Source organism: Sparus aurata, chromosome 13 (assembly GCF_900880675.1).
Source record: "Sparus aurata chromosome 13, fSpaAur1.1, whole genome shotgun sequence".
NCBI lineage: Eukaryota > Metazoa > Chordata > Actinopteri > Spariformes > Sparidae > Sparus > Sparus aurata.
Window position 1 is genome coordinate 11,506,789 of NC_044199.1, and position 25,411 is coordinate 11,532,199.

General features: G+C 40.1%; 2 protein-coding genes across 3 annotated transcripts; one reads left to right on the plus strand and one right to left on the minus strand.

The window, feature by feature from the left end:
- Positions 1–2,046: 2,046 nt before the first annotated feature.
- Positions 2,047–11,838, minus strand: tmigd1 (transmembrane and immunoglobulin domain containing 1). 2 transcript variants are annotated; one of them, XM_030437701.1, is made up of 6 exons: positions 7,198–7,327; positions 5,932–6,036; positions 5,514–5,804; positions 4,700–4,987; positions 4,439–4,542; positions 2,047–4,358 (listed from the first exon to the last, which is right to left on the minus strand). In XM_030437701.1, the coding sequence occupies exons 2-6, from the start codon at positions 5,993–5,995 to the stop codon at positions 4,335–4,337; spliced, it is 771 nt and encodes a 256-aa protein (XP_030293561.1). In that variant the 5' UTR covers positions 5,996–6,036; positions 7,198–7,327; the 3' UTR covers positions 2,047–4,334. The 2 variants fall into 2 exon arrangements, with proteins under 2 accessions (XP_030293561.1, XP_030293560.1); XM_030437700.1 differs by lacking the exon at positions 7,198–7,327 and adding an exon at positions 11,732–11,838 and having other exon boundaries at positions 2,673–4,358.
- On the plus strand, positions 11,750–24,680 carry slc47a1 (solute carrier family 47 member 1). The gene is made up of 17 exons (XM_030437698.1): positions 11,750–11,962; positions 12,270–12,371; positions 14,853–14,921; positions 15,031–15,179; positions 17,030–17,072; positions 17,337–17,381; positions 18,328–18,425; positions 18,977–19,074; positions 19,177–19,290; positions 19,810–19,877; positions 20,571–20,679; positions 20,928–21,003; positions 21,087–21,156; positions 21,246–21,378; positions 23,502–23,596; positions 23,974–24,078; positions 24,213–24,680. The coding sequence occupies exons 1-17, from the start codon at positions 11,750–11,752 to the stop codon at positions 24,585–24,587; spliced, it is 1,962 nt and encodes a 653-aa protein (XP_030293558.1). The 3' UTR covers positions 24,588–24,680.
- Positions 24,681–25,411: the final 731 nt, after the last annotated feature.

Below are 25,411 nucleotides of genomic sequence, written 5' to 3' on the forward strand. Positions count from 1 at the left end.
ACGTAAGACGTTACGTCCTGTCTTGCAGGCTGTCTGGACGTATGATGATGATTACTTGAGATCTTCTCCACATTTTTTGCTGGTTAATATTTACACTCTAAACTCTAAACCACTTCGGAGGCAAGTATTGTGCTTTTTAAAAAATTCATCAGAGCCAAAGTAGCATTTAGAAATAATTTTATTTGATCAACAATGAAATAAAAAAGACAAGAAAAACACATTATGATAATCAGAAAACGCCTAAATGTAGGATCCTGCAGGTAAATATATTTGTATAATTTATACAATATAATATAATCTATTTATTTATTTATTTTTAACTTTAGATACTTAGTACATATTTTGCCAGAAAATTGCTTTGTTCCACTCACTTTTACCAAAGTAATATTTTAACTTGATTTCTTTACCTTTACTTACCTTTCAGTATTTTTCACATAACATTGGCCATAACAATGAGCCAACATACACAATACAAAGAACTGATTGTATTATTTACACCTGTCCATTTCCTATTGCGACATGTGAATGAAAGAATGTCCTCAGTGAAAATGGTATAAAAAACTGCTTTAGATTTATTGTATGAATGTGGTGTGACTTTATGTTAAGTGGGCTGTTTGGAAGATTTATAATTTTAAGTGAAAAAAACACAACATACATCCTCCACAACTTTCCATCAATACAGTCATTCAAATTAAGTGAAAAACACAACACACATCCTCCACAACTTTCTATCGATACAGTTATTCAATCTAATTGATAATAAGATTGTGTTGGAAGGCCCCTTACAATGCAAGTGGTTATCTAACCTTGTTGTCATGCCAACATTGTCTCTTGTCTATACTCAGACAGTTGAAATATTTAGATTCCTTTTCATTCACAGATACCTTGTAAACATTTTTGCCATAAAACAGACAAAAAATATGTATATTTAATCACTCATCATCATCACTCACATTACAATGATCTCTCTGGGCTACAGTTATTTCAGCAATCAAACACAATCCAATCCAACAGTCCAGTGATAAAGCTTATCTTTGTGAAGCTTATGATGTTCAGTTTTTATTGACTTGCCGTGCGATAGGGGTTCATTCAGCTCGGAAAGGTTCGAAGCCAGTTGGCAATGTTGTTGTATTGCATTATTGTATATTGAGAGATGTTAACCATTAAAAGGAAGACAGAAGACAAATGTCAAACACATCACAATTTATTGCAGTTCATTATAACAGACACTCTTTGCTGTGCTGTCAATATTCAATTTAATTATATAATGAAATCTGGAGATTTGGGTTTTAATAATTGAACTTGAATATGTGTTTCTCGTATGTTTAATGCTGCATTCCAGTCAAGTGACACATATCTCTGAAACTATTGATCCAGCTGAGTGTATAGGACACTGCATTCATTTACCTGTAAATATCTTCAAAACTAGTTATACACAAAATAACGCAACACTATAACACATACATCAATATCGACACATTTGGTCAAGAATATATAACAGACCTGAGAGTGAGCTGGTTGTGCTCACATGGAGAATTATTTGTTGCTGTTCCTGTGCTTGGGGCGCAGTCTTAACTTATACATTGATTGTTCTTTTATTCCAATTTGAAATATAAATTCTAATTCTTAAAAGGTTATAAATACGTTCGATAAATACATAGTGTGTCCTGTTGCAACCTGTTAACATCGACAGAACATTGACAGTTTGTCTTCTTTCTCATGTTAATGTCATTCTGCGTCTTTATTTCCACATTTTCACAATAACATCACTATCGTGGACTGGAAGAGGTTTAAAGTAAAGCCACCAGCAGATGTCACTAAAGATCTTCGTGTGGAATTCTTTCAGCCACCAAGGCTATGTCACATCCACCTACTTTATTTTATTCTCTGGTGATTTAACAAAGGCATTTCCAAGCCTGCAGCACAAGTATTTGTTTATCTTTTAATTTATCTGTTCCCTTGTCTTTTGAAGACTATTTTTACAATTTCTAATTGACAAAACGGGCTGCTAAATAGAATAAATAATGTGAATCGAGTCATACAGGGTGTGAGCAAATCTGCCACTTGTCTTTTATTGTGTGAAATGTGGACCAGGACAACATTTTTGCGTATAATGTGCCTAACTTAGATTCAAACCAGACCTTTTTTGTGCAACATTCACACTCTCATTTGGTTGTGTAAGTTGCACATAAGTTATACATTAAAGTTGAGAGAAGTTCTATGGCTTGTCAGCAGCCTTTTAAACATGTGCTGTGTAGCTGATATTGACCCTGAAATTTTCCAAAGGGGGAGCAGACCTTACATTAATATATTGACTGACCTGTGGGGCCAAATGTCACAGAAAGGGACCAAAAAAATGCATTCTTCACAAGAGCAAAGCCTTCACCGAATAATCTTAGCTTCATACTGTTAATCCTGCTCTGCTCTGATGTCACATTCTTGTCAAACGTGCCACAATCCTTATTCAGTATTGCACTGTTTTATGTGATCCCGTTAAGCTCTTTTTACTGGCAAGAACATAGATATTTAAACCTTGAACCTCAGGACATTGTGGCCCTTTTGACTCATTAAAGGTAAATGTATAACATGATTTTAACAAGCCTTGATTGCATTGTTGAGTCAGGAGTTAAAGTTCAGGGCCAGTGTGGGAAATATAGCACAGAACAAAGTGGTCAGGAAACAAAGGCACGTTTATTGCAGAGGCATTAACGAAAGGGAGTGGAGTGTTACACGGAGGTGCATCAGAGTATGAAACAGCAACAAGTTTTAGGATGATTTGAAGGTCTTATTTAAAAATTCACAGATTCTCCTGCCACATTCTACAACGGAAGGATCCATGCTGCTCATTTTAAAGGACATTTTGGGAAATATGCCTGTTCTTTCTTTATTGAGTCAGCTGAGAAGACTCTTGTGTCTGTACACTTAATATGAAGTTACCACCAGTAGCCGGATAACTATGCCTACCACAAAGATTGGAGGCAGAGGGAACAGGTGGCCTGGCTATCACATGATAACCAATCTACAACCTAGCCAGCCCCTTTAAAAGCTATTTAATTGACATGCTATCTTGTTCATCAAATCTGTATAAAACCAACACTCTTTGGTTGGTAAGCTGACTGTTTTGCTTTAATTCCCATCTCTGTGCTTAGCTTAGTTCACGACATGCAGTTTGAGAAATAGTGACGAAATGTAATCTATAGCAATGATTCTCAAACTTTTTACAGTCTGTACTACCACCTCAATAAATATCATGCTATATACCACATATATGACCAACCTTAAAATTTATTTATTTATGTTGTTTATTTCGGGCATGTCAACACATGGCCGAAAGGGAAAAGCGGGAGAAGCCAAAGCTTATCAAGTCCCGCATACAATACAATACAAGCACTTAAGCATAGGCTACTCTAATCATCTTACTATCCTGGTTGTTGTTAGCTTCTAATGTTAGCAGGTGCTGCGGACGCCTTGATGATGCTGCTTACACAGCCGCCAGCACTTCTGCTCGGTTCTCTATCAACAATTTTGGTTTCAACAGGTCTGCTTGAAATATTTTCCTTCTGCCACCTCCCATCCAGAGTTTTTGAACCTTTCATTTTACCTCCGCTTACTATCTTCCCACCACAGTTCCATCATGTGAGCTGAATGAACTGGACATCGTAGCAGGCTGAAACAAGAATTTTATGGGAAAAACAAAATTTACTGCAAGTCAAATTTCAGATGAAGTATTCTAATTCAAACTTCTGCAGTACTTTGATGTTTTTGATCAAATGTATTTAATTTGCGGGATTCCTCTGTACTCATATACCACCAGCAGCAGACACACCGCAGTTTGAAAATATTGGATCTGTAGAATTCTTGTTCATGGGCGCGATTTCTCAGAAAGATTTAGTTTGACCAGTATTTCAGGAAAAAATTTTTAAGAACACATAACTGAAATGACGATCTTTCCCTAACCCTTATCTAAGTGCTTTTAATGTTTAAAATAACCACAGACTGGATGTAAACCCTGAGTTAAGGTGTCCTGGACATTGTACACCATCATCAACCCTGACCACCTCCCTGAGCCGCCAGCGTGGTTCATAAATGTAATGTTTCATTGTGTCGAAGGAACGTGGCACAGACCTGAACGATAGGCCTATATTTTGACAACTTTATAAACTTGGATTAGTTGAACAGACAGAGTATATTGGTCTTAAAACTCGTGTTTCCCAAAATGTCAAACCATTAAAAAACAATGTCAAATATGAGAAAATTAAGAACTAAACCATATAAATGGGTAATGGCAATCTTCCACACATACAACACTGTGGTGATGGTGGTCGTGGCTTCTCTCATTTGCTTATCTTTTTGCAGCACTGTAAAAAGAGGAAAAAGGCATTAGGAGGTATGGATTGCAGTGGGTTTAGAGCCTGTCTTGTGTTGTTTCGTGTGTTACCTTTGCAATCTTCTTCCAACGTGAAGCAAAGGCAAGAAGCAATGTTAGGAACACCACCACCAGCCCTGCTATGATGGGCATCAGTGGGAACTTCATGGTCTTTTCTACAGACGTGGAGAAAGAAGATGATCAAACCACTTTTTCCTGTTTCGTATCACTTGATTGATTCATCATGAGTGGATAAAGCGAGAGCGTTAACATGTCAAATGATAAGATTAGACAGCCTGATGTGGCCTCAGAGGACTGATTGTGTGAACTGACCTGTAAGTGTGACGTGAAAGGTCTTGGTGTGTTGTCCGTATTTGTTAGAGTATGCTGAACACTCGTATGTGCCTTCGTGCAAGCTCTTCTCCACCTTGTTAACCAATAAGTGGATTTTGAAGCCATCATTGGTCACCGTAAAGCCTCCTGCTGCTAGGTCTAGTTCCTCCCCATTTAATGTCCAAGACGTGTTTGCGACTGGTGGATTGGCCTCGATATCACACTGCAGGAGCAGGTCGGACTCTTCTTCCACTGTAACCTCCTCTGACCCACTGATCTGCGGGGGGTCTGAAGGGGAACATCACAGAGGACATATTAAAGCTAGGGGTTGGTATTCTCTGTTATTCTGCCCAGATAGCACATTTGCTGGATTGGCCCAATGATTAGAAGTTGTGTTGGCAAGATCTACTCTGATGATTGAGAAGACATTGGCGAGATCTACAATTGTATGCCAACCTAGCAGCCAGCATTCTTAGCCGTGGTAAAAAAAAAAACGCAGGTCTTCCCATTCATTTTAATGACGGTAGTCCACTGTGGAAAAAAAAAGCCGCCAGCTGCGGTGACAAAGTTGATGTTTCACCTCTTATCATAGAGGCTTTCTTCAGTTCAAACTAACTGAAGGGGACATGCAGATATTTAAACTCTGTGTGGGAGTATCCTTACGGAGTCTTCGAGGGCACGTACGAGCTCTGAGTTTCAGATTAGCTGCTCCATGCGGCTGTGCTAACATCAACACGCTAACATGCTAATCTTGACCTCATGTTGGCAGTGGCTAGATGAAAATCATTCTGATTATGTATTTGAGGGGACTCACATGTGACATCCAGGATGATCGAGGCAGAAAATGTGACATTTTTGCTCAGGTGGCAGGTGAAGTTGGCACCATTGTCCGCATAGAGGACAGGTGTAACGCACACGCTGCTGCGAACCTCTTTATTTCCTTCCTTCAGACTGACAAGAGCACCATTCCTCAGCCAGACCAACTCCTCGTCGGCCTGAGGCTCACTGCCACTGTCACGCTGACAAACCAGAGACACAGTCTTCTCCAGCTCTGTCTGTATAACGCCATCACTGTTGAATCCTGGGACAGAGTCGATCGTAACACCTTAGAAAAGAAAAGGGGAAGGAGGTCGAAGGTTTATGGGATGGCCTCATATGCACCAAAGTGGTGAGAGAAAAATAAGAAAGAAGTAAGCCAGTTAAAGAGGTCACCTTATGCTACGCGTGCTTACCTAAGGCCTGGGTTGCACAGAACAGGAGCAAATAGAAGGGAGGAAGTCTGAACATCAACTTCATTTTACTCTTCCTTTGATAAACCTGAATGTAGGGAAAGATCACTGGGAAGAGAGCAAAAGATGAAATAAGCATAATTATACATGTACATGAAAATACACGAAAAAAGATATATATATATATAATGTAATACTGCATAAGGGTGAAAGCTGTACTACAAGTGGTGTTGCAGGAACAGTGACAGAAATGTGTTTGCATAATCTAAATCCCATTTATATGCGTTTTTTTTAATACTGCTCTCTGTTTACTTCCTGATGCCGTTTATGTTTTATGTAAAGCGCTTTTGAATTGCCTCGTTGTTGAAAAGGTGCAATACAAACAATCTGGCCTTATCTAATACCCTCAGTTGTTTTCCTCAATCGTGGGAAGCTACCAATCATCTCTGACGCAAACACATCAATCATTCGCGTTATTACTCTTCGTATGAACTTCCGGCTTCCTTCTACTCGATTGAAGTCGATTGAAATTTCTCTTCCAGGCCTTAAACGGTCACATTGTTCAACAGGTTAAGGTCAAAGACGCAAACTGTAACAGGCCGCCTTTCCTCCGCTGTATGAGGAATAAGCACGGTGTGATATCAAATCAAAACAAAATACATGGGTAACAAAATGCTTGCATCATCTCATATTTTGTGCATGATTGCTCAAGATGATAATCGATTGTTTTTAAGCATCGGTTTTGGATTTGAATGCTGTGTGCAAGACATTTTTTTTGGGGTGGGGGGTGGGGTCAGCCCTGTCATAGAACAGGTTTTAAGATAACGTACATATCGATACATATTATAGCAAACAGTTCTTCTCATATGTCAGCTCCCACTTAAGAATATCTGCAATTTTATAGTGTAGCATCTTTTAGGCAAGAAAGGGAACGTCAGTGTATAAGCACTGCATAAGGTTTGCATTGCATATGTTTCTTAATCTGGATCCTCATGTCAATATTGTGTCCAAGAAAAAACATTTGGGTACAGTTGAAAACTTTCTGGCACTTATTACTTGAAGTTAATCTCAAACTCATATGGGAATGCAGTTTACCAGTTACTTTTTCTTCATACAAGCTGCAGTAGCTTGTATGATTACCAACCAATGTCCGCTGACAAAACCATACCTGTTAAATACACTAAAAACATGTATTTTATCAAATATATCAAATATCTGTGTACTCATACATAAATGATATGCATCCGGAGATGACTAAGAGGTACTTACCTGACAATGATAAATGTCTTTGTATTCCTTCTTTGTGAGATGTTCCCTGTGTGAAAATGAGAGCGTGTACTGTTGGGATCTGAACAGGACACTCTTATAATCCATCCCCTCACAGTTTCTAAATCAGTTTCTCATCATTGCCTGTTCCTGTCAACACCCTTTCAGTCATCCCACCTGTTTTTTTTCCTCCTTTTTATTGGTGTGTACATAAAATGTGCCAGCACAAGGAAACTTTTTTATTGGCTGTAGTCATCACAATGGCACTAAAACTTCTTGGGTGTGGATGCAGGGATTAAAATGCAAATTTTATAGGTTTCCTTTTAATGTTTAAAGGTTTCTGAAGCCCGGTGATGATGCAGTTTGCTAAGGCATTTGACAATATAGGCCTACATGTTGCAATTCATCTTAAAACTGACAAAATGTCAATGTAAATTTTGTCTCCTGAATTTCTTTGTACAAACCTTGATTTAATAGAAAAAAAAAAATATTGGCAATTCACACGATCTATATTTCCTGGTGTCCTACTGTGAGAAGAGAACGTGTTCAAACTATCTTGTTGCTCCAGAATAAAAAAACTAGGATGTGGGAAAGTAGTTTCCGGGATTGTTCAATTGTGCACTCACTCACCCTTTTGTTCCTGTTAACGTCAGATGATTGACAGTAAGCAAAGATCAATGTAATGTGTGTATTCATATAAAAACAAGCAATAAACCTCACCTTTATCACAACTGATAACAAAGCTGCCAAATACGCCCTTGAGGTTCTCCTCAAAATACTTGGATATCATGCTACACTTCTACTCCATTCATTTTCAGCAGATGTATTTTACTTTTTAAAAACTTGACTGCATTTATCTATAGTTCCCTTGCATATTAGGTTGTTACAGAAAGATTATCTCACAAAGGATAATGGATTGTAAGAGATTGAAATACCCAACAACACATGAAGTAGTTGAAAATCGCTTTAACACTGAGTTAACACTGGGTTAAAAAGTCATCAAGTGTCGGGTCAATATATCAGCAAAACAATACTGGGTTACACGGTACCAAAGGCGTATTTTAACCCAGTCTTGGTGGTATTGTATTGGTGTTATATTGATCCCACGCTTGTTTTTTAGTTTGTACAACAATCAGGAAAAAACTCCTGCACACTGTCCACTTCACTTGCAATTCAATTTAACAACATTTCGATACTCAGACCTTCATCCTTAGTGTGCAAAAGCTGTATTTTGAAAATGCTGCTATCATATTGCCAATGCAATATGCATTAGTAATAAATGATATGATATCTGACAATATACCACTCACAGAAGCCATTATTCTGCATAGTGATACTTTATGTTTGATACTTTAATTGTGCTGATAATAGTTTGTTCCCACTTCATTTTAGAGTACATTAATATAATGTATAAGATGAACTTTGTATCAAATAAGAAAAAAAGTAAACTAATCAGGCAATTTAAATGATATGCCACTGAAAAGCACAGCTGCTTTGAAAAAGAGCATTCGCCTGAAATAGAATATAACAAAACAACAGTCTTTTGACCACTCGGGGGCAGCAGAAACAAGTTTGTTACATCATTGCCTCTCAAGTTGATGTGCTGAACTGAACAAACAGGTGCCTACTTAAATATCCTGCAGTAACGGTGCAATATAATCATTCATTCCTTCATCTGGAGGATGAGTAAGCACATTATTTTCTTTGTTTTTATCGGTTTTCCGTCTCCCCTCAGTCCTAATGGAAATATCAGCGGATCAAGAAATGGCTGATATTTTGACTCTCTTGGTGTAGTGGCATGTGTTAATTCTCAGTGGTATGTCACTAGTGGTTTTGAGAGGGCAGGATCACTGCCCAAAATGCAAATTTCTGCATTATGTTGCTTTAAATAAAGGTTTTCGTTTGGTGTGATCATCCAGTCTGTTGATGATACTGTTATAGCAGCAGGATATGTGTGGTGCAGTTAATGTAGAGTGATATAGATAGATGTGCACATGCTCTTCAGGAAGTGGACATGTGTGTGTCAGTTTGTGTGTATATGTTACCCACAAGAGAGAGGCATTGACTGACTGAAAGAGGATCTTCATGCCGTAAAGCCTCATAGCTACACACTCAAAACACCGGTTTAAAAAGTTACCAAGTGATGATGGTGATGCACCACTGAAACAATACTGGATTACCCATTACCAAAGGCATGATGGTCTTGGTGTTATTGTGTTGGTGCAACATTGATCCCACTGAGGCCTACACATTATGACAGTAAACTGTGTTACAATTGTCACCCTTTCCTGAGATTAGAGTTATTTGTCTCTGTCTTAAGTTTCTCAAGTTGTACATTATTCCAAAAATGTTGGCAAAAAAACCTTTTGGCTTTGTTCACAACGTGTGAACATTGTGTCCTAAAACACTCACAACAAGTGCATTCGCAATCTACCTCATGCACAAATGTATGAATAGCAGATTTGATTTCCAAATAATTCATGATCAATCACTCAACATAAAGTTGAGTATATAAACTATGACCATTGAATTTCTTCTGTCAGCTATTATGTAACTCCACATTACAATAAAGATAAGATTGATCACTTTATCATTAACGCTCTGACTAGTTTGAGGTCTGATTTTGATTCCCCTCTGCTCAGTCTCAGCCGAGTGCACGTTTTGAACTTATGTATCTACTAACATCTTCTTCAGCCTAACAGCTTTTTATACTTTATACTTAAAACTGAGTACAGAAAGTGCCAGTTTTATTGGACATGCCTTCTTTATTTATTTGCATTTGATAAAGTGAATTTAACTGTATCAGAAGCGTTGGACTTTTTACAATCAGTACATAAAATCTTGTCTATGGCAGCTTCCTATACTTGGTCTTTTAAAAAGATCCTTACGTGTGCTGTCAGACCAAAGATCGAAGGTTAGCAGCAATTGCAACATGAGCAGCTGCGGGAAAATTGGCTCTTCGTGTGATGTTGCTCAGTTGATTAACAAGTGACCTACTATAGACTCCTAAAACACTGACTTTAACTAAGTCAATCACATGCAAATGTCCTTCTAATTCGAGTTCAATTTAAAACTAAAATTATAATGAAAGTCTTTCTACCTATCATCTTGGGTTAATGTGTATAAATTCAGTAACTAGATGTCTGATTTATTACAGGAGTCAGAATAACCAATTTGAAATGCATTACTTTGATGTATAATACTTGAATAGTACATAAGTGTGCATGCTGTGATAAATGCAGGCACGCACACACACGCACACACACACACACACACACGTTTATGTATAGATCTGCATTAATTTAAGCCAGTCTTATCCAATTCTTTTATTAACATTGACTCAACAAGATAGATGAACTTCGCATCAGATGTAACAGAATTAGATAGGACATTTACTTAATCAAAATACTTAAAGGAACAGTTCACTCAAATTGATTTGAAAAGATGTTTTTATACCCTCGCCACGTGGTTGCGTTGGTCGGGATCTCAGGACTTCCAGAGACTATATATCTATATATATATATATTTTAAAGTCCCCATTTACTTCAGGTGTTCAGGAGAGGGCTGCAATGCTGTTTTGCTGTGAAGGTCCGGAATTGTTTTGTGAAGTATGAAACTTCACCTGACCTACCATCGACACGAGAGTGAGTGGATAATGATTGAATTTTGATTTTTTTTGGGTGAACTGTCCCTTTAACACCAGTGCTCGTGACCCCTTTTATTGGTCGAATTTACGATCTGTTTACAGACTTTGCCACAGAAGTTAGAGTTAAAGTTAAAGATAAATATCATTGATTCAATCACAATAGTGGCTCCGTCGCAGTTATTCATTAACATTTAAGCTAAAGATACGTGTAGTTGCTGGTGAATAAATGTTTAAATTGCAAAACTCCGTTGGGGAAAAATTTATGAGTGTGTTCGTGTGACTATGTTTGTTTATGTGACAAGTACATTGGGAGGGGGCGACCCGGGGGGATAAAGCCAGTGGTCGAAGTACACTCAGAGGCAGATAAGATCAGTGTCTAACACATACAAACACAAACAGCATGGCTGCCCTGTAAGTAACTAATCAAAGCCTGCAGAGTTTATGCCATCAGAGCTCTTTGTTTGCACCGTGCAAACAGGCATTCCTCATCAGATTACCACTGAGGCCCGTAAGACCACTCATACACACTCAAACGCCAAAATATGTTCATGAAACATGTTCACAAATCACTTACTCACTGTATACAAATACTCAGACTCACTCTATATCAACCTTAATCAGCCCTGCTTTGACCCTTGTATCCGCGAAAAAACTCTTATTTTCCTTTCCACTCCCTCTGTTTTTTCGTCCTCTCTCCTTTATCTGCTCTCTCACCTCCTGCCTCCTCTGAACCACATTATTCAATCAATAACTTTGAAGAAGTGCATGTGTCGTCTTTCTGAACTCAGACTGCCCCTCTTACCCTTGCTCTCTCTTCCCCTCCCTCCCTTCCTCCCTTCCTCCCTCCCTCCCTCGTCCCTTGGCTTTTCTCCCTTCTCTCGCCCCTCTTACTTCTTGTTCTGTGTTTGAATGGAGAAGCTGGGTTCTCCGGAACCTGCACACCCCTCACCGGGTTCGGGGCCCGTTGCTGGGGAGTCCGTTGCCAAGACAGCAGGGCTTGAGGGAGACGAGGCAGCGGCGGCGGTCAGCTCCAAACTGTTTCGGTGTGCGTGCGTTAGACGTTGGATACCACTGGTCTACAGAGAGGAACTCTACCAAGTTTTACGGCTCGCGGGCCCTTTGGTGAGTAGGGGAAAGTTGAAGTGTTGGTGGAGGGGGCGGTGGGGCCTTACTCATTTGATTAATGTATTCCTTTACTCCTGAATGTGCACTGTGATAGAGTAAAACTCTGTTACCAGTTCTGAATAACATAAAGCACGCAAAAGGTGAAATAAAGCAGTGATTATAGTGCAAACCTGTCTGTGATTTGTGATTCCATGACACCGCTCTTAAACGTAAAACTTTGCCGACCCCAGATAAGCTGCTGAACCCATGCTTGGAGCAATATGCACCAGTTTCACCTGATCAATTTTTCTGTTTGTCTCTGCAGCTGCTGTCTCGGATTCTGAACTTTCTCCTGCCTTTTGTTATCTCCATATTCTGTGGTCACATTGGAAATGCAGAACTGGCTGGATACGCTCTCGCCTCAGCGGTACTGTATTTACTTCTTTGGAGACTCGTTGTTTTTACCTGCTGCCACGAAAAGGAAAACCACTGCCATAACTCCTTCTACTTACTCAACTACTTCTACTGCAGCTGCTCAGTGGTTGTTTGTGTGTGTGTGTTTTTTGGCATGATGGTGGTTCGCCTTTATGCCTTAGTATCTGTATCATACAGGGGAGGGCTTCAGAGTTTGGAAAGTGATGCAGTCCTGATGCTCACTTTGTGCACATTTAAAGAAACTCTGACTTTATATGTCAAAAGGGTGAAAGAAAAGACATGCACCTCAGCACCTGCCATGTCACATGGGGTACAGACATGGAAAAGAACAAAAATGGTACAGTTGTTGTGCAACTGCACAAACAGAGGGAATTTAGAAGCCTCAACAGACTCAGGAACACCAAAGAGAGGGGAAGCAATGTGAATTTATTCTTCCTCCGAGGTAATGTAAGATGAACAAACTTAGCTGAATGAATGAAACATGTCCTGTAGGGTCAAGTTTTATTCTGGTAGGTGAATGAAGTCATTTGCAAGACTGTAGACCAGCAACAGAAACACATAGAGCAAAAAGACATAAAGAATAAAAAACACAACTTAGTTGCATGGTATTGATGCACATAGACAGCATCAGTCCCAGTTTGGTCATCCAATTTGGACAAAAATATATGTCCCTCTTTGGTTCGCGAACCCTTTTCACACTAATTTGCATTGGCTGTTTGCCATTTGGGGCTGGACAAATAGTATGAAGTTGTCTTGGTAGAGAATAGTGTGTTGGGAATGACTCCCTTGCAGTTCACAAGGGGGATCATCAGAAAGCTGGGCACTGAACCATACCGACTCAGAAACCAAAGCAATGACCACTCACCAATCCAGTGACCTGAAATTGGCTGAGATTTGCAAATGAGCCGCAGACTGCAGTGTTGATTCTCAGTGTGATCTGGTGTATCGACCCTTTCAAATCACAGGGAAACATTTCTTTCTTTGTTAATAATTAGAACTTAGCAGGGCTTTACTGTAAGCTTCTGGCGACATGGGTCTGGACACATCCAGCAAATTAAACCTGATTAACAGACAGAGCAGCAAACAGAGTGTGAGGTCAGGGAGTGTGTGTGTCGGACTGGCCATCAGGAGTACCGGGATTTTTTTTACCGGTGGGCCGATCAATAATGGGCCGATGGACGTCCGTTTTTATTGTTTATTTATTTATTTATTTATTTATTTATTTTTTCTGCTGAGCCTTGCCTTGGTAGCTAACTGTAACTATGACATGCATTGGTTCGGCCCACAGTGCTCAGCTGCAGACACAGCAGAGAGGTGACGATTGGCCCAGGGGCTTGTCTGTCTAAAGAATACCTGGCCCAATGGCCCTATGAGAGGCTACAGAGGCCCAGTAGCGTTACCTTATTGACCCGCCCCCACCTTTTTCATTCACAAAAAAAGGGGCCCTTGGCAATTCTGGACAGCTGTTTCTTTTTGTTGTTTTTTTGATCATTCATGGGCCCCTGACGGCGTCTGGGCCCTGGTGCAGCTGCGTCGGTTGCACCGCTGATACTTACGCCACTGTGAATAACCCTAAAATCTGTAATGGTAAACAAGTTTCCTGGTCGTACCACCTGCTGTAACCTCTTCAGCTGCCCTGCATGCATTGTATTGGTTGAGATCCAGGATCAGCGTCATATCTCCAGGGAACAAGAGAGCACAGTCCTCTATCTTGATTCTGGAGAGACTACAGAAATAGCTTCCTCCTCGGTGTCAGTGTCCTCTTGTGAGGTAATTTAAACCATTAGTTGAAATCTGACAAAATAGAAAAATCAAGCTCCACCTCAACCAATTACAACAGCAAAATCCTGCTTGTATATCAAAGCTTGAGTAATAATAATGTCTGCTAGCACCAAGTTTTTACCTTAATACTTAAAGTCCATTTTCCTGATTATACTTGATTACTTTGGCCTGAGTAACACTTTCAATGCAAGAATTATACTTTCTAACAGAGTATCACACATTGTAATTTGTGCACAAGTTAGATCTGGCTTTTTCTGGCTTCCTCCCACCAGAGAACTGTGCAGTAATTCTTCCAATAACCTACTTTGCTTGACACGCAGCCCCTCTGCCCCTCTGCTCCATAAAGACTACCTATTGCTCAGCCATGAGCTCTCTCACCCCTTGCTGCACCTGGCCTCCAGTGTTGATACATGTGGCCACACAGATTCTGCTGCACTGCTTTTTCTTGGAATCAGTTTCGTCCTTATATACCAAACAGTTTCCATGAACTACAGAACCGCATTCACATTTGTTGCTGAAACAGCTGAGGTGTAGGAGCAACACGTTCTCGGGTTAGGGTCCCTGTGAGGAGAGCCGGGTGTCCATAGATCACATTCATGCACTCAGAGTTATGGACAATAAAGTGAAAAGTTAAGTTTCATAATGAAAGTTTAACTTTAAGGTGTTTTTTTTGTGTGCGTTTGATTCTCAGATCATTAACACGACCACAACTGCAGCAGGCTATGGCCTTGCTATGGCTTGTGACACGCTCATTTCTCAGGTGAGTAAACCACATTATCTGTGACCTTAGTGTTATTGGGTGTTATCTACTGGGAGTTTTAAACTGTGAATCCATGTAACCAGATTTAGTCCTCATTTCTATTTTGCAGACATTTGGCAGTAAGAACATGAAACGAGTGGGAGTAATTCTCCAGAGGAGTTTGTTGATCCTGCTGCTGTTTTGTCTGCCCTGTTGGGCTATCCTCATCAACTCTTACAACTTACTGCTCCTCCTGCACCAAAAGGATGAGGTGGCGAGGTAAATTGACTGATGACTGCCTTACATATTGTGTGCAGTAAGTGTGTGTTTGCTCTGTTGTAGGCAACCTGCTATCAGGTTTTTTCAACCTATGTAATTCTTTATCTTTAGTGTCATGGTCTTTATCAGCAGCATTACGGACATCTAAATTATCAATGTAGGGTATCATTCCAGGTTAGTGTGTGTGTATCATTTGAGGCACTCAATTTAAATGCATTTATGTATGTTTCTGTGTGAACATAAAAAGTTTGCAGCTTCCTGACACTTCTGTAAATATTACGTATGAAACTTTAACTTCGTCTACTTTTAACAAGTCTATGGCTAGAATTTTGATTTGAAACATTCGAAAAATTAACTAACATTATCAACAGAGTGTGTGGAGAGATGTCTACTGAAGTTAGCGTGCTAACCAGATAGCCCTGTCCGCTCCTGTCTTGAAATATCACTTTGTACCAGCAGGAGACGATAGTCCGATAGCCGCCATGGTTTCAGTTGGCTTTGACACTAGCTGTCAAACCTTTGGACACACCTTCTCATTCAACGTTTTTTCTTTATTTTTATTATTTTCCACATTGTAGATCAGTACTAAAGACATCCAAACTATGAAGGAACACATATGGAATTATGCATGGAACAAGAGTTTTAGATTTTAGATTCTTCAAAGTAGCCACCTTTTGCATTGATGGCAGCTGGATAGTCACCTGGAATGGTTTTCCAACAGTCTTGAAGGTGTTCTCAGACTTGTTGGCTGCTTTGCCTTAACTCTGAGGTCCAACTCATCCCAAACCTTCGCAATTGGGTTTAGGCCGGGTGACTGTGGAGGCCAGGTCATCTGACGCATCACTCCATCGCTCTCCTTCTTGGTCTGATAGCCATTACAACTCCTGGAGATGTGTTTGGGGTCTTTGTCCTGTTGGAAAACAAATGATGGTCCCACTAACCGCAAACAAGATGGGATGGCATGGCGCTGCAGAAAGCTGTGGTAGCCATGCTGGTTAAGTTTGCCTTGAATTTTGAAATAATCATCAACAGCGTCACCAGCAAAGCACCCCTACACCATCACACCTCCAGTTTCATCATGCGTTTGATGGTTTTAGCGACTGCACTTGAGGATACATTCAAAGGTGTTGATATTGATGAGTGGTTCTTGCCAAAATATGGATTAGAGCAGTAGTCAAATATGGCCATTCACTGTATACAACTGTGTACCAAGCGTAGCTCTGCACAACACAGCCGAACTAACCCGCTAACAGTAGCCGGTTCCTCTACTGATATGCTGCCTCTCACGTTTTTGGATCAACCTTTAAAATTCTTGCATAATTCTAAATAAAATATACCTTTAAAGTCAGTTGTAGAAATTGAGCAAAATGTAATCTAGATGGAGAAATATTGTGTCTAAGAAACCAAGAAATGGTCATCACGTGCTACAATAACCAAATTGTTGGCAGCCTAGTAACAGATGCCTGTTTTGTTTTTTCTAATAAAGCAACATTTGATGAGAGGGACATGACATTTTACTGCAGATTTGGCCAAGATCTAATTTAAAAGTGTGTATGAAAAAAAAAAAGAAAAAATTCTTCTGGTGACGACTAGCAAGGGTAGCAACGATTAATCGACAAGTCACACACATCCCTACTTTAGACACCTTGATATTCCACCTATATGTAGTATTTTGACAGTCAGTGGTAGTATATTTTCGAGTGAGATTTCTAACTGAAATTTAATATGAACAGGCACAGTTTCGATGATGCACGCTAGAAAAAAAGAGGGGTCTATCTGAGGTGAAAGTGAATTATTGTCTGTGTGTTTGCTCTACTATATTGATATCACCCTGTTTGCCTCCCCTTCAGAATTGCCCACCTCTACGTGATGGCGTTTCTACCTGCTGTTCCTGTAAGTGCACTGAACCGAAACCCTCCCCAGAGTCTGAAAAGATATGGTGTGGTCTCCAATGGGACAAAATGTTTACTGCTTAATTCCATGCATGTTGTAAAATGCAATATTCTGCACTTACTCAAGCTACAGTATTAGCACATTAGTATTAGATTCTGTATTCAAGATTAAGAAATGCAAAACAAGTTAAGGTACCTTGGAAAGCAAAGCAAAGAAACAGGGAGTTATAGAATTGAAAACCCACTTTTCTTCTCCTTGCTACAGGCCATGTTCCTGCACCAGCTGCAATTTGCCTACCTCCAGAACCAAGTGAGTCTATAACAGGGGAACAGGTGCACGGCATGGAACCCCTGCCACAATAAATGGAGTGCAATTTGCCCAAAGCAAATTCAGGGAATGTTGACACCAGAAAGAATGACATCACATCTTGAGCAGCCATTGTTGTTTCCAAAGAAACTGTAATAAGCCTCGTGATAGGCAAAAATAAGCCTCGGCTTCAGCCTATTCCTTTTTCGGTTACAGATTTTGTTTAAAATTGCGTTGTGAGAAAATGTTTAGTGGAAGCATGTATGGTAATATTTTGCCAGTTGATGCGCATAATTTAAGTATTTTATATTGTAACCGTAATAAAACTATTAATTAATTAATTAATTCAGTCTCCTGCTGGTCATCACATCAAAACCAAGACCATAGATACTAGGAGTTTCTTGCAGGCTGCTGGTTGGTTCATTAATCTTTATAGGCAACATCCACAAGGACAACGCTTGAAGCCTGGTAGGATGGACTTAATCACATGATTTCTCAGAGCCATCTGCCTCACAAGGAATAGCTTTGCTTTCCATTAGCCATTAGTCGTTTATGTTCCCTCTCAGGATGTGGTGACCATTTAACTTTTCCCCTGGTAACATTATAATTTGTCCAAAGCTTTGGTCAACATTTCAGTTTATCCTCGCCTGTACTTTGTGTTTCATCCTAATGCTAGCACACTAAACCAAAATAGTGAAAATGTTAAACATTAGAGTTGCTTAACATTCACACGTTACACCTTAGCATGCTGACATTAGCATTTATCTTAAAGCATTGTTATGCATAGGTACAGCCTCATCAAGATGCTAGCATCGCTGTAGCCTCCTAGTCTTGATACCACTGGAGCGCTATCTTTTTCCTACATTTGGTTTGTATGTCCAGAACCTGTATGAAAAATATTGACCATTAACTTTGCTAATTGTCGATTTCATGTGTTTTTTTCTGTCAGGGGATCATTCTGCCTCAGATGTACACGGCAGCAGCAGCGAACCTTTTTAACTTGGCGGCGAACTACGTCTTGATCTTCAGCCTTGATTTGGGTGTCACGTGAGTGTCCTTCTGCTCCTTCTATCCTATCCGAAACGCTGTTCTCGCTCTCTCAATCCCTTCAGTGTTATTCCACTTAGGAGAGGGCTGTGGGTTGATTCATAGCCAGGGGTTTGGAAAGAAAAGGACAGGAGGTCAGAAACTTATATGCATTTTAATCCAAGAAGAACAACATGTTTTTCTTTTTTGTTAGAAGAGTCTGCAGTACGCGCATATTTATTGTTCTTGTACTTTTTTTAGAGATGGAGGCAGTGTAGGCCAGGAAAAGAGGAGAGAGGTCCAGCTGGACAAACATTTGATTCAACAGGGCAGACGAGTAGACCAGTTAGGTCTCTGTGGTCGGGTCAAGTCTGTCCCTCTTCTCTCATATCAAGGATGGACTCCTGCTTGCCCTTCACTCTTAGACCCTTAGACATCAAGTTTACTCCAACCAATGTTTCGTACTGACCTCCATTTGACTACAGAGATGAAGGGATGGAGTCCCAGTCAACATCCACAGTAACCAGGCATCCCACTAATATAAAATCATGTTCCGTCATGTGTGTTCGCAGTGGTTCAGCACTCGCTAACAGCCTCTCTCAGATCGCCATCTGCCTGCTGTTGTACGGCTACATCAGATGGAAGAAGCTTCATCGGCGGACATGGGGAGGTGAGTTACATACATGAATAAATGAAATGGCCAATTCAGTGTTTCATGAAAACTGTCACCCTCTAAAGCTGTAATGAATATAACCTGAACCTAACTCTGCAGGCTGGTCCATTGACTGTCTGCAGGACTGGGACTCCTATATGAAGCTGGCTTTTCCCAGTGCTGTCATGACCTGCTTAGAGTGGTGGATCTGGGAGATTGGCGGTTTCCTTGCTGGTGAGTGTTGTTTATCACACGCTTGATGTTCAATCTGCGAAATACATTCAGTTGACAGTTGTCACATAAAATATACATATTTCCTCCTAGCATTTGTCCAGTATTGCAGAAACATTTTTGCCACATCAACAAATTATATCGAGATATTTTAAACTTGCTGAAGACATATATACAAAAGTCCAACAAGGTAGAAACACAAAAGGGTGTTTCCTTTTTTAACTGAATTGTAAATGACTGCCCACCACCATTCAGCTTATTTGCCCAAACAAAGTTCTGGTCTTGGATATGGACACTAATATGTACTAATAGTATGTGGTTAATTGAAAAATTAAGAGGAGAATCGTGTACTGTGTGTGCCAAGTAAAAAATCTGACCTAAATCTCTTACACAATTGACGTCTCAGAGTAATACAAAGAGCTGCACGCTGTGTGCAGTTTGCCTATTGTTGAAGCTGATGACACTTTAAGCAATGGTTAAAAAGTCTTTGTACATGTCTCAATGTGACCTTTGTCGTATCAGGTATACTTGGCGAGGTGGATCTTGCTGCTCAGCATGTGATGGATGAAGTAGGAACCATAATATATATGGTATGGTTCATCTCATATGTTCACTTGAATATTTATGGATTTATTGTTGTCCAACAATAATTAATCGTATTGGAAATTAATTTATTAAGTTGACATGAGAAGATTGATACCATCCTCTACTCTGTATGTTGAATACAGACCCAGATCCAGGGGATGATTAGCTTAGCTTAGCATTATGACTGGAGGCAGGGGGCAAATGGCTAGTGTGGTTTCCTCCAAAGTATAAAAAATATGACTTCCTATGATACCACTGACACCTATAGCTCACAAATTTCTTGGGCAGTGACTTGTCTTGTCTTCACCATGTCTATTGCTAGAGAAACTCTGCAGTCAAAGGACAGATAGATAAAGGGTTAGGGCTAGGGTTAGGGTCATGCCTCCCCCAAAAATCACAAACAGATGCCTTCAGGTTTCTCTTTGTGTACAGTGTGTGTAGGTTTAACAAGTAAGACAACTAAATAGTGAGCATTAGAGTGGCTGGTAGGTTAATTTTTCAACTTTATAGAGAGCCAGGCTAACTGCTTCCCCTTGCTTCCATTCTTTGAGCTAAACTAAGCTAACTGCCTCCTGGCTCCAGGGTGTATTTCAAAACATACCTGACATTGATCTTATCATCATACTCTCAGAGAGAAAGCTGATTGGTATTCCAAACTATTTCTTTAAGTCAGCTGTGTAATATGGGGTCTTTTTCAGTTCCCTCTAGGTATCCATGCAGCTACCTGTGTACGTGTTGGGAATGCCCTGGGGGCCGGAAACACAAACAGGGCCATAGTCACTTGCAAAGTGGCCCTGGTCCTATCAGGTACTGTATGAGCACACATACGTTTAGACTTGAAAACACAAACATGCATCATTAAGCTAATGAGCAATTTCAGTCAGCAGGTGCTTTTCTACTAATTCAGTAAAACTGGACACTAATTATTGTATTGTAACTCTTGAACTCACAAAAATAGACTGATTTCAACTGATAATTGTGTGAATCTCGATGAAGATCATGCAATGCAATACAACTTGTCACATGTTACCCGTTGCGTAATGTCTTTGTTATAGGAGCACTTGCAGTGGTACAGGGTATTGTCATTGGTAGCTCCAAATCCATCATTGGCTACATATTTACATCTGACGAGTGAGTTTCAGACCAACACACAGTCATTCCTCTACCATGTAAAGGCAGCTATGTTACTGATGACATTTTTCTCCTATCTGCAGAGACATTGTGGCAATCGTTTCAAAGAACCTCACAGTCTACACGTTTGTGCAGTTCTTTGACGCAATTCTGGTAGGTTATTCTAGAACTTTTGTTAAAAAGTTGCTCACTCTTATTTAATTAACATATTTTTATTTCCTTCAATCTGTGTGTGTTTTCAGTGTGTTTGTTCAGGGATACTTGTTGGAGCTGGGATGCAGAAAATCGGCGCCCTGTCCAATCTGGTGTCTTACTACTTCATTGGTTTGCCAGTCGGAGTAGCACTGATGTTTGCTGCCAAGCTCAGAACACTAGGTAATGCTTTCACGTTTTCTGCAGACACAAAATTAAGTTAGCCTGCTATCCCTGTGATCTTACACCATCCTGTTTAGGATTGGGATCCCAGTTTTTTAGGTCTGAAAATGTTCACAACCCCAAATATCGGAAATAGATATATATTTTTTTTATATTCTGACGCTCGAAAAATAGTCTTCCCTTGTCTCATCATGTCTTAATAGATGGCTGTGGTACACATCATGCCACAACCTGAAGTCAAGTGACGACCATGATTTCATGAAAAACAACAGCATGTTGTTTGAGGGCAACTCAACCGTAACCTTTGTTCTTAAGCAGAACTCCTTCTTGGGTTGATTGCCGCAGAAATACCGAGTTCACGTAAAAACTGAATAGGTGAACCACCCAGTAAATATTTATCTAACTGGTTAACCTGCCCAGTGGGATGTCAAGGCACTGTTGAGCTACACCTTAATCCGGGTCGCCCTGAGACTAGCTTCCATATACAGGTTAACACACGGATACATGTGACGAAAATACAACTAGATGACCACTTTATTGTTTAAAAATGAAATTGTAAAATACCAACGCATGCAATCAGATTTAAAAAGGCAATATTGGGGTCCTAAAATACCATTTGGGTTAGGTTGAGCAGCAAGAAAGTAAAAGAAAGGAATTGTGAACTGTCACTACGCAACCACTGAAAAAAAAGATATGACTGTTCCTTCTATCCGATTCTCTTTCACTACTAGTTCAGCTTAAATTCTGCGCACACATGCACACACAGTCGCTTCAAACAAACTCTCCTAACTAACTGCAAGTGCACAGCAAACCAGATGGCCAGCACCCCCAACAGTACAGCCACGGTATCAACACTAAAAGAGAAAAAATGTGCAGAGAGAGCATTAAATCAATTTCAAAGGATGGGGCAGGGGTATAGTAGGTCAGTCTCAATCAGAAATATTTCTTGTATGCGCTACATCCAATGACTATCACCTCTGAACTGTGACAGCAGATGTCAGAGATGAGGTAGTGTGTCTCTATTTAAATCCAGGTTCATTAATTAAACCCACAAACCCACTGCTGCACCAGACAATCCTTAATTTCCTCCCCTGCAGCCTACCATTTACCCCCTGCCGGAGAGGATCTTTGCTGTCCACTCCAAGTGTGCATGCTGTGATAAATGCAGGCACGCACACACACACACACACTCACACACTCACACACACACACACACACACAAGACACATGTCAAAAATCTGACCTTAAGGGGTGCGTATGTTCCTGCTTGTATCTATACCTCCTTTGCTGACCCATGAAGAACTTAAGAAACCTTATTATGCAGCTGTTGGACATAAGTTTAACCTGACTGTTTTTAAACAGTGTACCCAAAAGCCATGCTTGAGTAAGTAAAGATATAGCCTTAAAATGTTACTTTAAAAAAAAGTATTAAGGTCACCCGTACAAACAGTACTTGAGTAAAAGTCTTAAAAGAATCCAATACTAACTGTACTTAAGTGCAAACATTATTGTTATTGGCTGATCATTTGATCCAATATTCAGCATTTTTCTGTTTATTGGATTTTTAAAATTTTGAATTTTTATCTGATCAACTAAAGTAATGTACTTAGAAATGTGCTACTTTGGTTCTGATGCAGCCAGTGATCTGCAAAGTGACCAGTAATTAAAGGAATCAAACAAATGTAGTGGTTATAGTTGTTGAATGAAGTATAAATGATACAATAAAATAAGGCTGTGGAACATCTCAACAGCTGGGATGGACTGCCGTAAAATTTGACAGACATACATTGATATTCCCTTCAGGACAAATTGTGACTCGCACCATCATCATGGCAAAATTGTCTTTTGGCTTATGACCAAATGACCTGAAAAACGAATGCTGTAAATTGATATAGTGACCGTGGTGAACACAAGCATGTCATCACTGCCAATGTGAGCAAGTTAGCATGCTGACTTTAGCATTTTGCTGCGCCTGTAGGTGCAAGCATCACCATTTTGTAATAGATATTAAGTATATAGAATTATTTATTTGTCTACAGCTACATTCCATTAGCTTGTATGTTTGATGTTAATAAACAGTAGATATTCCTTTAATGCGTTTGCGTTCTACTCCCTCTTGTTAGGCCTGTGGCTGGGTCTCTTCATTTGTGTTTCCATCCAGGCGGTTGTCTTCCTGATTCTTATCTTCAAACTCAATTGGAAGAAAGTCACACACAAGGTAGGATGCTCTTATTGTACTTCAAACCACTATAAACCAGACATTCCAAAAAGCATCGAGGACAGGAATGTAAAGGGGAGAATTTTGTTTTTGTTTCATTAGGGGGCAATCTTGTCAGCTAATTTTGTCATTCCTGCAGCGTTTTCCCTGCACCAATTAAATATGGGCAGCATTCAAATTTCAATTTTTCGGCAAAAGTCATGTCAATCAAAAATCTCTTTGTTTTGTCAGGTTTCTTTTATTTATCTTTAAAAATGAACTGAAAACACATGTTGATTTTATTAGAACAGAGCTCAGACTGTGCTCTGTTCTACATGAATGTAATCATGCCAGTTATTATTATGTGTCTCATGAACCTCACTATGATGTGTTTTTAGGCTCAACTGCGAGCTGGAAGGAAAGTGATGCTGATACCAACGCGTCCCGTAAGCACAGTACTGACTGAAGCGATGGTGTCCGACTTCCTTGACTGCCCTAATGCAGTAAGTGCATACGCTACATGAAAACAGTGTGTGGTGTGTAGCAGGCTGTCCTCACTTTTTAGTTTGGGTTGTTTTTTTCTATACCTGGGTTACTCTCATAATGATTAACAGCAGACACTTTTTGCACCCTGAAGGCCCAGCTGGACAGTGAAGAAGCCTCTAAAGCACCCGGTTACAGTCCAGTCCACACCCAGGATCAGGAGCTGAAAGTAGCCCATGAGGCCGGGGGCAACAATACAAATGCATGTGGCACTGAGGGGGATGCCGAAAAGAGCAAAAACACTTCAAATACCAAACCCAAAGCGCAGCTCTCTGTAACTCACCTCATCTTGCGTCGAGGACTCACCCTCGTGGTTACAGTTCTCACTTTGGTAGTAGGTATCGCTTTCCATTTCGCGTTTCCTATCCCGGCACACACTGCTGAGAGCCGAGCCAACTTCACCCAGGACTGGTCAAATAACTCCACTCTTGCACCGCTGGTTTCACTGGACCTGACCACAAACCTCTGAGCTGTCTCTGACATCTGAATGTAGACATCTAGTGGCTGAACACACTTCTCACAAACTGACGCTTTAGATCTCTTTAGAGAGGAAAGTGTCGAATTACCATCTTTTAATAGTCCGTTCATAGACCTGGGTTGTCACTTTGTAAAGTTACGGCCTGAAATGGGCTCTGCCTTGCGCGGAGATAAAAATATACCTCGGCGCTGCGCCGCTGAGCAAATCCACAGGAAGCTGGGAGCAACATCAAACGAGACTGGCAGGATAAACAAAGGTCTTGTTGCAAAGATCGTGTTTTTTGACTTGCTCTGCCTGAGATGCTCAACTGGGACTACAAGATGCATCATAACCCCTCACTACGAGACCACGCGAGCATCGAGGAACAGATGTTTCCCCACAGATAGCTTTTAAATTTTTGCACCTATTATTGTCTTGATTTCCATTTTGCACTGTGACATATATTTTCTTTCTTACCGACTTTAAATGATTTTTTTTGTGTGTGTTTTAACTTTGAGATCGTCTGTAAATATGTGATGTAAAATTTACATGCATACATGTAAATATGTAATACACAGTATGGCTGCATGAGAAGGCTATTACTGCATTGTCTTCCTGTATCACTGTGACTCTGCTCTGGTTTGTTTCAGGACAGAAGTGATTCACTAATAATAAGCTAGTTATTATTTTTATTTTTTACTGCATATCTGTGGCCAGTATTTTCATGTAGTGCCATACGATAGCACTGTGATCAATAAAACACATAGTTGTACATACAACTTGTACAAACAGTATAGAAAATGCTACTCTTGGTCCTGCTAGCGTGTAGGCTAGGC

Coding starts and splice junctions, on each gene's coding strand:
- slc47a1 (XM_030437698.1), top strand. CDS start 11,750: ATGGAGAAGCTGGGTTCTCCGGAACCTGCACACCCCTCACCGGGTTCG. Junction 18,426..18,976: donor AGCCTTGATTTGGGTGTCAC/GTGAGTGTCCTT, acceptor GTGTGTTCGCAG/TGGTTCAGCACTCGCTAACA. Junction 21,157..21,245: donor AGTTCTTTGACGCAATTCTG/GTAGGTTATTCT, acceptor GTGTGTTTTCAG/TGTGTTTGTTCAGGGATACT.
- tmigd1 (XM_030437700.1), bottom strand. Junction 5,805..5,931: donor CTGTGCAACCCAGGCCTTAG/GTAAGCACGCGT, acceptor TTCTTTTCTAAG/GTGTTACGATCGACTCTGTC. Junction 4,359..4,438: donor GTTGGAAGAAGATTGCAAAG/GTAACACACGAA, acceptor CTCTTTTTACAG/TGCTGCAAAAAGATAAGCAA.